This window comes from Homalodisca vitripennis, chromosome 4, assembly GCF_021130785.1.
Source record: "Homalodisca vitripennis isolate AUS2020 chromosome 4, UT_GWSS_2.1, whole genome shotgun sequence".
In the NCBI taxonomy this organism is placed as follows: domain Eukaryota; kingdom Metazoa; phylum Arthropoda; class Insecta; order Hemiptera; family Cicadellidae; genus Homalodisca; species Homalodisca vitripennis.
The window spans coordinates 20,022,076-20,040,881 of NC_060210.1; the positions used below are offsets into that span (position 1 = coordinate 20,022,076).

The 18,806-nt window shown below is 33.9% G+C and overlaps 1 protein-coding gene across 1 annotated transcript; it reads right to left on the bottom strand.

The window, feature by feature from the left end:
• Positions 1–840: 840 nt before the first annotated feature.
• Positions 841–5,584, bottom strand: LOC124361416. The gene is made up of 5 exons (XM_046815466.1): positions 5,276–5,584; positions 4,450–4,574; positions 3,534–3,592; positions 2,637–2,708; positions 841–1,043 (listed from the first exon to the last, which is right to left on the bottom strand). The coding sequence occupies exons 1-5, from the start codon at positions 5,414–5,416 to the stop codon at positions 907–909; spliced, it is 534 nt and encodes a 177-aa protein (XP_046671422.1). The 5' UTR covers positions 5,417–5,584; the 3' UTR covers positions 841–906.
• Between the last annotated feature and the right edge of the window lie 13,222 nt (positions 5,585–18,806).

Consider the following 18,806-nt stretch of genomic DNA (forward strand, 5'->3'; position numbering starts at 1 on the left):
ATAGCAGACACCCAGATCCTCAGTTGCTTCCTCGAAAATATTTTAGTTTTAATTACATATAGTAATATTTTTATTTCCATAAGTTTATTTTAAGCAATGAGTGAGCAAGAGGGATCAGATGCTGTCCCTCAAATACCAATTCTAAACTTGGAACCGCCCTGTACCGTGGCTAGTGGGGCTGCATCTCTTGTACCGATATGGTCGCTATCACTCTCGACAGATCATCTACTTCTCCTCTACACATTCTCTTTTCTGCTAATTATCCCATCTCACCCTCTCAAGCTCACCATTCTTCTTTATTATTTTACCTATTTTGTTATACCTTGTTTATCCTTTATGTGTTTATCTCCCGCGAACGTGGATTATCCGTCAGTGTGGACCTCTGGAAACCCCCCCCCCTTGAATTCTCTCAGTTCTCGTCTCCATCTTGTGCCCTGTACAGGGACTCCTATTGCTGAAGTGCTCGGGAAAGACAACTTCTCTTAGTGAGTGACTTCTTTGGCACATTCCACGAAGTTCCTCTCCTCAAATTGCCCCTGTTAAAATTGTCGGAAGCTCTCCTTGTCAGTAATGGCATAACTGCAGAGAAGTAATATTTCTCTTTGGTCTTTCTTCACTATAGTATCAAATACAGTTTGAGACAATAGAAATGGTAAAACTGAAGACAAAGGAACCACTTTACACACCTCGCCAGTGGTAGTACTAGGTCTGACCGTCTGATCGTGCTGTGAACAATCAGACTTTGACCCTTATGTCTTGATTATGCAGCCTGTATTAACAGCCTGTGATGCATGCTAGTGCAGTATTGGTTTGTTTATTTGTACAGAAATAAAACAAGAATTCATTTACAAGACGCTATATTTGTAAAAATGTTTTTATTCCCATTATTCCAGCACGTTCAGTGTTTTAACAACAATGGTCCGGATACTCATCTGTTATCTCGACGCCAATGGACTTCAGGACTTCTTTAGCTTCCTCGACATCAGCAGGATCGTACTTACTGTACTTCACTTTGACCAGCCCTTTGGCAGGACCCTCTTTCCCTGCACAAAATCATACGTGCTATGTAGTAACACTGACAACATGACTAACTTACAACTTGACTTAACCATCATTAATTCAATTAAGTAGTTATTTTATAGTGACTTTCTACTTTCAATCGTGCAGACGTTCTATAATTATTCTTAGAGGGTTCAAACTATTTATCTGTAAAATGAAGTGCTACCTAGCTAAAGCTTCAGTTTATCCTGGGGAGATGAACAGTACCCTAGTATTGCCCTATCCAAATTAATTATGAAATATTCGGTAATACTAACTCGTTATATAAAAACACGTGAAATGTTTAAATAATCTTTGATAAGTATATTTTTTAGCAAACGGATGTTGTAATAATTTACTGATTTATGATATTTTTACCTTTTTAAACTATACATATATAAAGGTGGTTTCACAAGGTACGCTTTATAATGTTATGTATTTTTTTAATATTGCGCTGAGTGGATAGTTTTTAATTCCCAAATTTATTTTACGTAAATAACACCAGGTCGGGATTAACCTAGTAACATATAATAGTAAAAGATTCTTTGTTTAAAGCTATTTTTTACAATAGAAGAATTTTTCCTGATAATAGCCATCGTTAAGTGATCCAATCAATAATACACTGAAAAATGGCATAATCCCGTTTCTTTCAATAAAACTTTGTAATTAGGTTTTCATGAACAGCAGATCTCTGCAGAAGTAACATTGAGAACATACACCGCATGTACGTAATGAATGGTGGATTATACTTTGCACACGTTAATGGCGTTTCCCAGTATATTTGGTCTTAGATTTTGAAACGAATTCGTACTGCAAAATAAATTCTGGGAGAGTCGCTGGCCACATGGTCTATACGTCGGGCTTGTGTCTAGTTGTTAGACTTCGTCTTCTCTAGTTTCGTCTTTTCGTCTAACTTAGTCAGGTCTGAGGTTTGAGATAACGTGTAGGGACAGGTGTACCGTACTCCACCTACTTGGCTGAAACATTAATTTTACAATATCGGCCATGAACACACGTAAATACGGTACGTACGTGTCGCGTCAGGCCCCTGTGCTGTCGGCAGATTCAATAATGCGTCAAGAATAACTGACCGATCATTTGTGTGCGCTTACTTCAAGGACATCTGGTTAGCCGTCTCTCGGGCTACGGTCCTGGGTCAACTTTGATAGTGAGGCCCATGAGGAAGAGGTACGTATCTTCCCTTTAGAATACTTCTACTTTACACATTATTGACTCTTACAAACAATATTGCATAGTAAATTAACGTAATAGAAAACTATAAAAGAAGATTTAATATTTGAAGCTCACCAACTTTCGAACAGGTATAAAGACCTGTCACTCCACACTTGGTAAACACGTGGTACCTCACCGTGTTTAACTCTTACAAACAATATTGCATAGAAAATTAACGTTACAGAAAACTATAAAAGAAGATTTAATATTTGAAGCTCACCATCTTTCGAACAGGTATAAAGACCTGTCACTCCACACTTGGTAAACACGTGGTACCTCACCGTGTTTGACTCTTACAAACAATATTGCATAGAAAATTAACGTTACAGAAAACTATAAAAGAAGATTTACTATTTGAAGCTCACCATCTTTCGAACAGGTATAAAGACCTGTCACTCCACACTTGGTGAACACGTGGTACCTCACCGTGTTTGAGTCTGTAACATACAAATATTGTGTCAAAAATCATGTTACGAATAAATAAACAATAACTGTAAATAAACAAATATTATTTTCTCGCCTGCGAATGACCTATTATTATTTCACATCTTGTTTCTCTACAGCAAACTTTTCTTGTAATTAAAACATGTAGGGAGATAAATTATGTAAATCTTTAGGGTCTTTTCTAGTATGTCCCCGCATTCTCAATTTTAATTTCTATAAGTTAGATTACGTTACTAGAGCTACAAATGTAAATTCTAAAGGTAATTGAGGTTAGGTTAAGCTAGGTTTTTGACAATAATTAGCAAAAACAATTGAAAAACGAGTTTATTAATTTGTACGAAAAAACACATATTAGTAATGAAAGATGTTTAAAATAATATACTATTCTGGTGGCCAGAACGCTTTAATGTCCTCCAAGATTTGTTCGAACAAATGTGTGTTGGGGTGGCGATGTTTCCACAGAAACTCACACAAGTATGAGTCTAGCAAGTTGCGACTTGTACCGCATTCGTTCCTATTATGCCGTTTTGCCGACGCCCAGAGCGATTCGATTCTCTATGTGTGTGCTCCTGTTGTAGGATCAACAAAATTTTCAGAATGGGTTAGATCACGCGATGCTTGTCCGCTGCGCAGCGCTTCGCGATGCTTGCTCTTTTAGAAAAAAAATTAACTCGAGCTTGCAAAGTCCAAGCCCAGATCAAGCGGCGCGCGTTTATCACTGATATTTAATTACGATCTTTGTGAATGCGGGGACATATTAGAAAAGACCCAAATCTTTATTCACAAGACGTATTAGCTACTAAACTGGTGTAACTTACCAGGAGCATAGGTGGTTCCTTCACTTTCAACGACAGGCATATTTACAGCTGATGTCGTTCTGAAATAAATTGAACAGTTTTACAACACATATGCAATGGAAACCTTTAAACAGCTTCTGTTTCATAAACGAAAATATAATTCATTTAATACAAATAGACAATTATTATTTAAAAGAATAATAATTTATATATAATGGATTTTCAAAGATTTTAGGAGGGGTCCATCATCCTTTTGATACTAAATATAAACGTATAAAATCAAAATTACAGCACAACCCTAAGTACATTTTTCCTTATTTTATTAATTATTACGAACTAATGAACATATACTATAATTCTATAAGTCCCACATAATATTTTAGAAAAAAGTAAACTATAAAGAGAACTGCTCAGTACTATAAGTATTTTATCACTTTTGCGACATATTTCACGACTATCCTTACTAATCCCTGTAGAGATATGAAAATTGAGATTTATACCTCTCTAATTGCTCTTTATTCAAGGTGATTTATCTTTATATGTGTGCTAAAATTCTTGTGTTTTATTTCCTTCCAAGTTCTGCACCTCAAATAAAAACGGAACTATGGTGAAACCCTACGTAGGAGCATTGTTTACTCATTGAAGATCCTAAATACTACAATCCCAAAATAAATATGAATAAAGTTAAATTAGTAAATCGTAGAGCAAAAAGCTAAATTTTGCACTTCTACATTTATTTCTGATCTTCGCCAAAGTTGTAAGTAAATTAAAAATACATAATTAAAAAACCACATGAAGAAAAAAATACAATGCTGACTTAATACTAGCGTTATTTTTCCTATTTAAATATTAACTTCAGTAGCGTCTTGGCAATTTTAAGATAGTAACACAAGCAAGGTTGTACTTTATATACGAAATAAATTAAGACAGCCATTACCCATTCTCGAAGACATAAACTATTAACACCCTGTCCACCATGAAAAACGAGTAAACACACTTCGTGCCTTCTGCGTAGTAATCGTGTGTGGTTCCGATCACTACTTCTTTTACATTTGATATAGCCTGAAACATGAACCAACATGATTAACATGGACATTATCCTTATCAACATGTAATGAAATCCCACGCATAAAAATCCTTAAATTAGAAAACGGGAAAATTTAAAGCCTCAGTTTAGAAAAAAAAACAGTTGAAAATATTTACTAGATTGCTATAAAATGTGCAAATTAAAAAAAATATTTACCTCTGTAATAAACAATTTCATTTATTTACGTAACTATTTATTAACTAAGCATTCAGTTACAAATACCTTTGACCCTTTTTAAAGAAACAGAATAAATTAATTGTTCAAAATAAATATCAATGTTTAAACAATATTTTTGGATTAGTATATTTGTGTGATAAAACCAAGAAATTTTAAATGCAAATATTTTTGTTTACACTTACTGCCCTATGTAAGACATAATGCATGATTTCGAGATATAATAAATGTAGAAGAGGAAATGACGTTCGTTACCAAAAATGTGATTTCAATTTAGCTTAAAAATATATAGTAAAATATACCAATAGTCCCTAAAAATCCTAAACTTCAGTGGAAACTCAATATGATAAGAATCAAAATCAGCAAACAGTAATTTACATTTTTAATTCAACAAAAAATAGTACATTTCATTAAAAATTCAATTTTCACCTTACTTTTTGATCAACCTGTTTTAAAATTGCTTACTGCGTAACTCAGTAATTGTTTAAATAATGAAACTCACCGTAGGTATGAGATACGGAGGAACATTTTCGCCCCAATACTCCTTTATTTTTGCTATTATCTTCGAGTCACACTTCGAGGCTTGTGCCGACTGGAGGAAAACACCAGCGAGCGCTAGCAAAAAGAATATGCGTAACACCATGTTCTCTTTTCTCGCTGTGACACCAGTATGATATATAATCAGCTTTTACACTACATATACAGGAAGAAAATTTATGTTCCTTAAGAAATAAATTATAAATAAAGTAAACTTAATTAACGCTAGTGAAAAAGCTCCTACACGCTTACGTAGTCTCGCCTGAGGCAGCGTGAAGCTGTCAATTTATTGCCGCGGTGACACAAGACAATAGTCTACATTAGCTGTTTATTTTGACAGATGTTACTGTGCATGTTACGCTTTTCATTATGTTCTATTGTTCGCCCACTTCCAATACCTCATCCAGCGTACTTCTATAATTGAACATCATGCGCCCTACATCATTCTGTGAGAGGACTTCACAATTTGATAACCGTAACCGTAAACATATAAAGAGAGGATAAGAAGTGGAAGTAAACGTCTCCTACTTTTAATTTCTTAACTGCGGTTATGAAAAAAAAATATTTTTTAATTTCGTTTTTACAAAATATTAGGTTTTTTTAATAATTTAGGAAATAGTCCTCCTATAATTTGAGAGTACTAATACTCAAGCTTATGACCCCAGATTGCAGTACCGTGCTACTCACAAATTATTTTGAAATACGAGTTGTATTGAAGTAAAGTAAAGATGTCTTATTTTACAAGGTGAAGTTAGGGATCTCTAAAGCTTAACCTGGGAACCAACGTCTTAAAGGTGACTTCAAGCGGGCTGCTTCCATGGACAGGATCGCTCAGCGGTCAACTATCCAAGCAGCAGCCACGCTCGACGTTACTTGATCTAGTTATCTTGCGATAACCATTATACCCGTTACACTGCGCCATTAAAGTCGTACATGAGTATCATTATTTAAATTTTCCGTCAAGTAATTTGTCCGTAACCATGTCGAGACAGCTGAGTTCGTTTATGCTGATGAAAAAATTAATATTGTGTATAACGGGTAAAAACTAAAAATTCCTCGAATTACCTTGAAAGATTTTTTAATTGAATGTATCACTTTACAGTATTATACAGTTTCTTTGCTATGAACAGCTCAATGGTGGATTGTGCATTGTGAACCATCAATTACACAAAGTTCAGAAGTCTATCCTAGAGCTCTTCTGCTTGTGACATCGCTGCACATTATCGCTACACTAGTTTGGAACCAGCTTAATGGACTATCTATCTCGAACTTTCCTGCAATAGTTCATCATTTTGGGAACCTTCTGTTAGTGTGTTATGATTATCCCTTACGACTTAGTCGGAAAAAGACAAACTTCATGTGTGGCTGTTATCTCGAAATGTCTAACTGAAGACACATTATTAGTTGAGACGTAGAATTTTCAAAAACACTGATTTGGACGATAACTCTCAATTGTAGCATGTAACAGTTTCTAGTATTTAGAAGCTCCATCATTCTTAAACTTATATGGCAAAAACCGTTATACGCATAAACATTTGTTTATAAAAACGTTTTTGAAACTTTTGAATAGACGCCATTTAGAAACCTTAAGAGTTTCCGAAACGTTTGTATAAACAAACGTTACTTTAAATTCCTTTTCAATTTTAAAAAGTGTCAATTATTATAATGTTGTGAAGATAAATGTTGAACAAATGACAATGGCCACGAACTTGAAACCTTTTGTTGTTTAAGACCAGCCAGTAAAATTACCAAAGCAATGTACAGTTACAGTATTTGTACCAAGTTCAATTTCAATGCGTAAGTAATTACGGCAATTATAGTGTCCATCACAATGTTACAGTGTGTTAATTACAAACTTTTACTGTCACTAACAGAAAACCTTTGGAATTCGTATGAATTCTAAACACTTTTAGTTTTGCTCTACGATACATAAATAAGAAAAGCATTTCATTCTCAAACTATACCTGTATATAGACGCCATCTTGAATCCTTATGATGTATCGAAAATATGTAAGCAGTCTTACTGAAAGCCCCATTGCTAAAAACGATGTCAGCGATGGATTAGTTGGGATAGGTCTTGGAGGACGGATAGGGTGCTAATGAATGTGTGTATGAATGAACTATATGAATGTATCTGTACTGTGAATTCGTATTCTTAAACACTCTTAAAGATACCTTTATTATATAATTTTGTTTTATTTTAAATGTATTAGTTTCATTTGACTTAAGAAGTATTATTATATCAGGGTTAATTGTAAGACAATCCCTTCTAACCCTAAATTCGCCCTTTTGTACATTATGAATATGATACAAATAAAGTCAATTTATTTGAAAAGATGCAAGAACAAAAGCTGTTTAAAACTATTTCATATTTGATAATCAATTGCGATTGTGGGGTCTATATAGATAAAAAGTCCAATTAAAAAGTGTTGCACAAAAGAGAAAAGCTACATTTTGAAATCTGTTATTGATTAAGACTGCCTTTTCGAACTTATCTAAGTTTAGTCAAGATTTATTAAAAACTACGGAAGTTATCGTGTTTTTTTTTAATTTTAATTCGTAGATAATTTTTTAAAACATTTCAGAATAAATGTTATTGTATATGACTAGATATTGGCCTACTGATATGATTCCAATATACAATTGAAGACCTCTGCTAGCATGACCTTGGTGGTGGCTGTGTGCATAAAACCACAGTCCGACCGAAATGGCAAGTTGTATCGACATTGCATAAGTGTCGTGTTACTTTGTTGGATGTCGGTAAGATAACGTTTAGTAACGTGAGTCTGTTTGCTATTGCCAACAGTTAGAGGTAGTGCCGTTCGTGAGTCAATCATCCTAAACGTATTACCCTTTTGCGAGTTGGGTTACTGGATTGTAACTGTAATCGCAAATCCTGCTATCCCTTCCTTTTCTTATTTATATCCATGTTCACATTTTTGCAACTGTTTTTCCGATAATGTAAAAAAGCAGTAGGTACGAGTAAAAAATAGTTACGAATAGACAAACTGGTATAATAATAGGTAAAACTATAGCAGATTCAACATTTTATTACACAGTAAAATCTTTACTATTTTTTAAATCTTGTTTTCTTGGTTTCAAAAATCCTTCTTTATGCATCCACAGAAGGCGGTCTCTACCCCCAGCCTTACCCATAAAGAATATCCTGTCTCTCCGAAAGCAGCGCAAGGTCGTCTCAGCGTCTTGCCCTAAGAGAACAAGAAAAACAAACAGGGTATGCTGTCTTTGTCTATATTAGTATCTGTATAGTATTTATAACATTTTTTTATTTTATAGTGTGTAGTTATTATGTACACACTTATACAATTTCAATTGGCTAAATTAACTGGCTGTATACAGATAGCTGATTTTAAGGATCAGCTGATCGTTTTTTATCTACGGATGGTCGGAAGTCACAATGTTTTTAACGCATTTAGTCGTACTCCCTTAAGCTAAATTGAGCGTGGCGGCACCGCTTTCTGTGCCGAGCAAACTGTTCATTCTCCTTCTGAGTTTCGTAATGTCTACTCACGTCTCTTACCGACGTGTGACTTACCCCCCGCGTCCAACGCATTTAAACGGCGGTCACTGTTGTTATTTGGGCACTGAAACCCTAAGATTTATCCTTCCTCTCCTCTGCCAAGTTACTCTGTATTGTTAGAACTATGCTATTTGCTCTCGGGGGTGCAGGGCTCGATCTTGAGACCGGACTTGAACTCACCTACGACGGGATCCTCCGAATGGAAATACCTGAAGGGAGGTTACTCGTGGGATACACGGACGATAATGCATACGATACGTGTTCGACGAGGCACAATGGCTGCAGGTCCTTGCCTGACTCTGGCGATGGAGAAGACTGAGATCGTACTTCTCACCAGACAGAGGATTGGTACAGTATTCCAGGTCCGAGTGGACCGAGAAATTATCGATTCATGTTTGTGAAGTATCTCGGCGTGACATTTGATGCCACGCTCATGTTTTGGGACCAGATCTCTGGGGCGGCCACAAGATTGTACCGAATGGACGAAACAAACAGGGTTGAATACCGCTAAGGTCGTAGTAATGAATACTAGATTTGCAAGGTTTACTTAATTGTGGCATATAAACATAAAAGAACCACTTCTAGATGTTAAAAATAAAATAATGTATTTTCACGTTGCTGCCAAATAGAGTGATAAAGAACCAAATGATATCATCGGGGTGGGCCTAATGGTTCTAATGTTCTATGAGAATTTTGAATACGAACTTAATAATTCTTAAAACTTTAACATTGACTTCCCTTCACGTTGATGTCGATTCAAAAGCGCGGGCGTCAGCAGCTTGGCTCGACATTGCAGCTGTAGGCGCAAAAACTGGGGATATTGAAACAGAAGTCTAAAAGCACTCGAAGTTGAAATCAGAAACTCGGTTGAAACAAGAGACTCGAAGTTGAACTCGCCTAAAACAAAATCACGACGGTATTAGCCATTTAACAATACAACTTAAGATTCATGATAAGTGGTCTCGTCAGGAGGATAGCACCATACTATTATTAATATTGATCTGTCAAATAAAACATCAACCAAGGTAAGTAACTTTACTATTTACACATTTATTTTATATTACATTCAAAATTAGATATCTCGTATGAAAGAACTAATTACAATATGAAAATATAAATTTTACTTACGGACATGGCGCGCGAGGTGTTTCTCGGCAGCAAGATGATCAGCTAAAAGTTCTCGAGAGAAAAAAGTAATACGCGTACCAATTAGGTTATTAGTCCGCCAAGAATTTAGTTCCAAGAACGTCGGATATAACTTATATTAACCAGTAACGAGTAACAGGGTTGCGAAAATATTTATTATATTAAATAAAACTAAATAACGATACAAGGTGGCAGTTGTTACCGCCTTCTGAATCTGCTGACGGAGCATTAGCATTTTCCCCCATCGTCACAGAAAAAATCTCAAATTCCCGTGGTGTCCAGACATTGTGAAGACCGCGTGAAAATGCCTTCATGGTGAAATTTTAGTACTCGTGCTATGTGGTAGACAACTTCAGTGAGTAATATCAGCGAATCTATGGCGAGTAAGCGGCGGCTGCCTATGTGGCTCACAAACTCGTACTCCTGTTCGGAAGCGAGATACGGACGGACGCTGCAGGCAAAATATTGCGGCAATACAGGGGAAAGAGGCACTCCGAATCCCGAGTGCTTACCGAGCCGTCTCCATACCGGACGTCCTCTGAATCCGCTGACGGAGCATTAGCATTTTCCCCCATCGTCACAGAAAAAATCCCAAATCCCCGCGGTGTCCAGACATTGTGAAGACCGCGTGAAAATGCTTTCATGGTGAAATTTTAGTGCTGTGCTATGTGGTAGACAACTTCAGTGAGTTTGGCAGTCCAATAATATCTAAATATTTAACCTTTCTCCATTGTATACCCTCTCCAGTTATATACACAGATAGTTTTAATTTAGTCTTGTTTATGTAACTGTCAGCATCCCTTAGACGGTCTGACGCTTTTTAACAATACATAGTCGATTGTTGTACAATATTGTAACAGTTTGGTTATGATTGACGCCTTCTTTAGTCACAGTGGGAGTATAAAGCCACTGTGAAGAGGCAGCTGCAGTGAAATGACATTGAAATTTATCCCATAAGAACAATAAGCGGCAATAAGGAAGTAAGAAACAAGAAGAGTGTTGTAGTCATAAGCATGTCATGTTCAGTACAAATGCAAAGCAGTCAATGTGTTAAACCACGATACATCTCTAGCTAAAGGATACTTTGCTTAAATCACATATCTTCTTTCCACTCCTAAAAAATAAAAGTGTAAAAGTCTTTGAAAGTTAAAATTTTTGTGGCGGAGTAAAATTCACTATTGATACACTACAGCGAATTGTAAATATATTCAGCAATTTCAACAAGCACCAAAAATAGTAAGATTAAAAATAATTAAAACCTATACCTCTCACAAATGTAATTCGTTAATGGAACACGCTTTTATTTTTCTACGTTCAATCAGTCGTAGTACTGGATCTACCTCCAGCTGATAGCGCTGTGAACATTCGTTTCAGTGAGGTCTTTGCATGAGATCGACCCTTTGACCTTATCTGTTGCTTGTCCGCAATAGTCTCTCTGTAGGACATAGTCTGTGTGGTAATTCAATGCATTCTAACGTTGTTTCGCGTTTTCTACATGTAAAGAAATTAAACAGAAATGAAGGTAGCAGACAATGTATTTGTGTGAATGGATTTATTACAAACAGTCCTTAGCAACAATGGTCCGGGTACTAGACAGCTAGCTCGATTCCAATGCACTGTAGCACTGTAGCACTGCTTTCGCTTCCTGGACATCAGCAGGGTCGTAACCACTGGCTCTAGCTTTGATTAAACCTCTGGGACACCCTCTTCACCTATAACATATGCACTGATTTAACAAAAGTTTAGAGAACATCTAACTGCGTGTGCTGTTTGCCCATTATTAAACTTTATGCTACGTTGCTATAGTATGTCGTTCTTACGAAAATGGTTTAATACAACTGTAACTAATGCAAATTTTTAAATTTTTCAATATTATTGTTATACAGAGTGTAAATTGAGCCCTGATACGCCTGGATATATTCCAAACGACTTGAGATATCGATGTGAAATCTTCACCATAACTATTAAAATACTTTCTGAAGGATAAAAACACCCCCGCCCCTTTTTCAAGGGGGGGTGGTAAAAGGGTGTCACTTTAAATTTTCAAATTGCAACTCTTATCTTTTGACATGTTATTTGAAAGGTAAATTCAAAATAAACACAATTACATAAAAAACATATCTCTACGACGATCCTAGAAAAAGTTAAGGGGTAAATAATTCCTCACATTGTAATGCCACCTAGAAAAAGATACCTTTTAAAAAAACTATGCACATCGGAAACATTATATAGTATGTGAAGGGACAAGCTAGGCCCCTGCAAGTCTTACTAAAAGATATCATGCATGCAAGGTGTTGATATCTGCAAGGCATTGGCATTGTCCTAACAGATTATTATTTTTTAGTTATTTACCCAAAAATTATGTTACAAACGGCATAGAGTTGTTTTCTTACTGCCATTGTGTTTCTATTGAATATACCTTTAATATAACATGTCACAAGATAGAGGTTTCAATTTGAAAATTCTAAGTTATCCCTTTCTACCCCCTTTTATAAGTGGGATGAAATTGTTTTTACCCTCAAAAAAATAAAAAATATTAATTTAATAAGTATGGTGAAGGTTGTACATTGATATCTTAATACGTTTGGAATATATCCAGGCGTATCAGAACTAAAATTTCACCCTTAGATGTAATAGGTTGTTCATGACATTGTATTTCTTTTGAATTTACCTTTCAAATGATATGTTACAAGATAGGGGTTTGCAATTTGAAAATTTTAAAGCAACCCTCCTCTTTGAAAAGGCGTTAAATATTTTTACCCTCAAAAAGTTCCAAAAAGTATTTCTATAGGTATTGTGAAGATTTTACATCGATATCTCAATCCGTTTGGAATATATCCAGGTGTATCAGGACCTAATTTACACCCTGTATATAAAACACATTTGGCAACACCAAGTATTTGAATTTGTTTATCTCCAATACAGTTGACATTTTTATGACTTTTAAATTAGGCACTTCAAGGCATACATTTTCATGTAAAAAATTAAATAACATAGAGTTGACACAATTTCACATTTTTACATTTTTTACAAATAATAGTATATAATACAATTAAAAATAAAAATAACCCTACTTGAATACTTGTAATAGAGTCAAGGAACTGAAAAGTAAAAAATAATGTTAATTTGAGAAAAGTTACTCAAATTCAATACCAGAGTAAGTCTCAGATTATGATGATTTGGAAACTTCCATTATACTTACTTTTATGCTTTTTCTCTAAGACGGATATTTTATTGACTCCAATACTGAAGTTACTCAAATTCAATACCAGAGTAAGTCTCAGATTATGATGATTTGGAAACTTCCATTATACTTACTTTTATGCTTTTCTCTAAGACGGATATTTTATTGACTCCAATACTGAAGTTACTCAAATTCAATACCAGAGTAAGTCTCAGATTATGATGATTTGGAAACTTCCATTATACTTACTTTTTTGCTTTTCTCTAAGACGGATATTTTATTGACTCCAATACTGAAGTTACTCAAATTCAATACCAGAGTAAGTCTCAGATTATGATGATTTGGAAACTTCCATTATACTTACTTTTGTGCTTTTCTCTAAGACGGATATTTTATTGACTCCAATACTGAAGTTACTCAAATTCAATACCAGAGTAAGTCTCAGATTATGATGATTTGGAAACTTCCATTATTATTTACTTTTGTGCTTTTCTCTAAGACGGATATTTTATTGACTCCAATACTGAAGTTACTCAAATTCAATACCAGAGTAAGTCTCAGATTATGATGATTTGGAAACTTCCATTATACTTACTTTTATGCTTTTCTCTAAGACGGATATTTTATTGACTCCAATACTGAAGTTACTCAGATTATTACCATTACACATATATATTTCCTCGCATACGTCAGGATGTTTATGGTAAGGAAAATACACCTCTGCATCTTATTCCATCTTTTCGTTCTATGTCGTGTTTCAAAGGACTCCCAAAGGGGCGATTACTGGAATCCTTATTTGGATTATGAAGCTTCCCACGGGCACTCTTAGATAACTTACAGTGCATTGGAAGATTCCAATCTCCGCACTCAGGAGGTAAAACGAATTAGTGTAAGAAAACAGGATCCCTGCTAATTGCTTTTTCTGGCTTTTCCACATCGTTGTATACGTAGAAGTTCCAAAGTAATTTCCTAGTCAGATACCTGTCAAATCCATAAAATACTAATGTGGGACACTTCATAAATGAAACAGGCATCTTTCGTTTAAAAAATTAATCAAAATCGGTTCAGTTGTTTTGGAAAAATCTATGTGCAACCATAAAAATGAAGATATAAACAAGTAATATTGTATAATCTATTATTTTTAGACAATCTAATCGACTAAAAATAGAAACAAAGTACCATAATTTGACTCTCACCATTGGGGGTACAAGCGCAAATAGCCGTCATTCCGTGCTTGACATACAAATGGTATCTCAGCATACCTGAGACCATAAAAAGTTTGTTTTTAATACTATATAACAAAGCAATATACAATAGTGAAACAAGAACAAACAAATCAGTCCAACTTATGGAGGTATTATAAAAGGGTCGTTTCTTGAATAAAAAAACATACATATTTCTAATAAAGTCTTGATTTTTAAATAAAAATAATTTATCATTTAAGCTCAAGAATCTTACTTTGCTGAGCGTCAGTGAATCATTAAGGGTGCTGGCAAACTTTTCTTTTGAGCTCATGTGTTTAAAATTAATCCTTTTATTAGGTAATCAATGGAATATCCATACCAATAGGCGATGAATACGGAATCTGTACACAAGACCTTGTAGGTCTAATTTCGTTACCTTATCCTCAGTTTACTATCCAAGTAAAATAAAAATAATCGCTGCTTTTATCCAGGAAGTTTGTAACGTTTAGTAAAATTTGCTTTCAATCTTTGCTTTAACTAAAACACAACCTATGAACAGTATGATCAGTTTTTTGAGATCCTTTCACAAACAAAGATCAAGAGAAAAGTTGAAGACCTTTTTACCTTAGTGTTCCGCTCCAATCTTTTGGAGTTACAGTTAATTCTGGATAAATCGTATGCCATAAAGCATTGATTCAATATTATAAAATCCACAACAATAAAGGACTCTGGCTAAATTATTAATTCACTGACTCTACCTAGCTTTTATTCCTCAAGTCTTAATTGAATGACATTGAGACTTGGTCGAATTAATATTTGAATTCCTGATACAAATTAAAATAGACTGACAGACAGTCAAATCTTGAATTATTTTCTGCATTTTCAACGATAAACTAAGCTAAGTTCAGCCTATTATAAAAGTTCCTAGCCTATTATTACAGGACCGTATACGAAGTATATTTGATAGATGCCAACAGCTAAACGTCGGTTATAGTAAGGTAACCGAGTCTTAAAACAACGTCGAGCGTGGCTCCTACTTTTATGAAAGCGAGATTGTCCTTGCAAGCAGTCCGCCTGCTCGGCCATCGGTGGTGGTGCGGAAGTCACTCTTAAGTCTTTGGTCTCCAGGTTGTGTCAAAAAGTTCTTTTTAGCCTTAACTTCGCCTGATGAAATAAAATCTTTACTTTAGCCTGTATCTTTACTTTACAGTTGAAACACATAATTCACGGTCTCTTTTATAACTTATATGAAATAAACTCTACCTAAAACAGCAACTCAGTTTCGGCTACTTACAAGGATCGCATATGACTCCATTATCCTCAACTTGAGGCACAAATTTGACAGATGTCACCCTAAAAATATAATATTTCACAGTAGGTAAAAGTTTAAAATTGTTCTTAAAATACTAGATCATTAAAAAAGAATTGAATGATATGATAAAATAGCCTATCATTTCGAACTATGTGATTTCTCTGTTAATTTTAGATCATTTCAATATTATGCTAACAATTTTGGACTTAAAGAGTAATTTTAAGATTACATTTACATATTTTTCGGCTTTTAAAATTTAATACGCTACAAGTAGATTCACCGGCTCTCGTTTTTTACACCTAAAGGTGTAAACACCCTCTTCAAATTTATAATTTTTTGTGAGTCAGATTTTAAATTTATTTATACCTTCTCAAAAGCAGATAACATAAGGACTCGCGTTTTGCACCAAAATTCCAATTCTTAACACTTTTAAAAACGAGGGCTAAAATTTGAAATTGTTCAATTGAGGGGGGGGGGGGTTTAAGTCAACACCCGTAAATTATAAGTAAGTGCAAAATTATGATCTATTGACCTGAATCGAAAAAATTATCACTTTTCTGTCTACAGCAATACTAAAATTAACAGGAAGAAACTTTATGACCACACATAGAATGACCACTGTATGTTGATAAAAAAACACATAGTATATATATATCTGATTAACAAAATTTCAAGCAATAGCTTTTCTGTTTGTGACGCTTAATTTGCAAGGGAATTAAATAAAAACTACATTAGTACAAACGGAACTAATTCATATTTATCGTTTTATAAATATTAAAAACTGAAATAATTATTATTCATATACAAATAAAAAGTTCTGTATCAATACTTAGAAAGGCTGCATTAAGAGGTGAAATACTCATTGTTTCATCCATCTGTAGAAAATACAACTTTACAACTTTCACTAACTCTTATGAATAGATATGAGAATTGAGTTTTATATCTCAAAATGATCAAACCTTCATTTATATTAAAAGTATTGGAATTTTATTACCTATTCACTTATATATCACAATTTATATGAATAAAGTTGAAATAGTAAAAAAATTTAATCCACTATATTGCTTTTAAAAATGTTTAAAAGTTAAAATTTTTACTTTTCTTAAATTTCAGAATAGGAAAAAAATCAAACATAAATTTTAAAATGCAAGATGAAGAGAGCGTTAGTAGCTACACGGCCTTATGGAAACCTGTAGTATCTTTTACTTGTTTACGTCTTTAGATTTTAGCTTCATTGACATTTTTACAATTATTGCTATCATGGTAAAAAATTAAAGATTGTATATTCAAAATATATAAAAAAAAACATTACCCATTTTCGAAAATTTAACACTCCATCCTCCATGAAGAAAGTGAACACGCAATTTGGGCAGTCGGCATAATAACCATGTGTGGTTCCGAGAATTTGATATAAACTGAAAGTACAGTATTACTAAAGTAGACATTATTAACACTTCTACTATCTGATCTAAATGTTTAGTTGTTGAAGTTTAATAGTTTTGTTGTTGTAAAGTTGTTTAGTTTAGAAGCTAGAGACAGAGAGTTAACCAAAACTAACTAATACAGCTACAATTACAGGAGTTATGTGCCGATATCAATGAGAAAGGTACATTCTGGCACTGTTGAACCAAACTGCGAGTTGAAAATTCATTACTCGGAAACTATAGATTCGATTAAGACCAAATTTTTATATAAGGTTAAAAGTGTACTATTTTTGAGTACTAAGTTTTATATGTCTGTCTCTATAAACATTTTGCTTTATTATATGTCTAAATACAGAAACAAACAATGTTAAATATTAACGTTAACTCTCGTTATTATTGCTCTGCTAGTTAGTTTGTAGTTAACTTTCAAACTCGGGTATCCAAGCTTTACGATCCTAGGGTTGCAATTCCGGGTAAGCATTACAGTAGTTTCAAACATTGTTTTGTAAGCTAAATTACATCACTATTTGCTTTACAATCTAAACCTAATAAATGAGTAAATAATGAAGAACTTCTTCATCATTTTATAATCAAGAAATAATCACAATAAATTATAGGAATCTTCTCGAAATCATTATCTACAGTAGAATGTCTAGCGTCTTTACAGAAGAAAAAAACATAAACGCTGTCGGAATAAATACTTGTTTTGTATTAATAATACAATAATCCACTGTCTTAAATAGAACACCGACTTCAAGCCCCTCTAAAAATGTTTTAATAAAATAAAAGAATTTAAATGTAAACCATTTAAAAGAAAACAAAAAAACCCACGCTGATTCCATAAAAATTTTGAAAGAGATGCCTTCGAAATAAATATGTACAGTATTCGATCATTAACATTGCATAGACATTCTTCTCTTATTTCAGTCCTTAAAATTATAAATTTTAATATTACGTAAGCAACAGGAAACAGTCACTTTGTTTAATAATTTATAACTATTTCAATAGTTGAATACCTAATGTAGAGAATATTATTACACTTGTTTATGTACTATATAACGGGTTAAACTCTCTATGGCAGTATAAATCATACGGATATTTAATCTGTCTTGCCACCTAGCGAAGTAATGCGATGAAAGCATTTAATTCACAAGACCATGTTCTAAGATAAATATACTCCTTTAAATTTGAGTTTCATAACGGCGTTCTATCTTCAACTTGCATTTAATGTTATTTTTTATTTCTATCAAATCATTACTTAAACGTAATGTTGCCTTGTAAAGTAAAACATTCTTTACTTTGACACTGCTTTCAAAACTTTATTGGCTTTAAATTACTTTTTTTATAACATTAAAATTTATTGTAACCCTTTAGTTTCATTACTTTACCAGTTACAATTTTACAGGCTTTCGAAGTCAGTATATTTTGATTAGAAAATCTGTCCTACTTTTTAGTAATTGATGTTTTGTAACCTTTGCATTACATTATGAATATAGATGACCAACACCTCACATTATCTTTTCCAATCAGTAGATATGGTATCTTGTGGGGGAATGTGCTAACTCTACTTGGACTATTCACTTAATCAATTCTTGACACGCAATGTTATGTTATGTAGTCTCTAATATAACGGTACCTAAAACTCTTACATAAAGTGAAAGACTTTTCATACCATGTCTGAGATTTGCGGTAATTTAAATAATTA

Excerpts from the sequence above, each read along its gene's own strand:
- LOC124361416 (XM_046815466.1), bottom strand. The coding sequence starts at position 5,416 with ATGGTGTTACGCATATTCTTTTTGCTAGCGCTCGCTGGTGTTTTCCTC. Across the intron at positions 4,575-5,275 it reads CTCCGTATCTCATACCTACG|GCTATATCAAATGTAAAAGA; the intron begins GTGAGTTTCATT and ends TTCATGTTTCAG. Across the intron at positions 3,593-4,449 it reads GTTTATGTCTTCGAGAATGG|AACGACATCAGCTGTAAATA; the intron begins GTAATGGCTGTC and ends AATTTATTTCAG.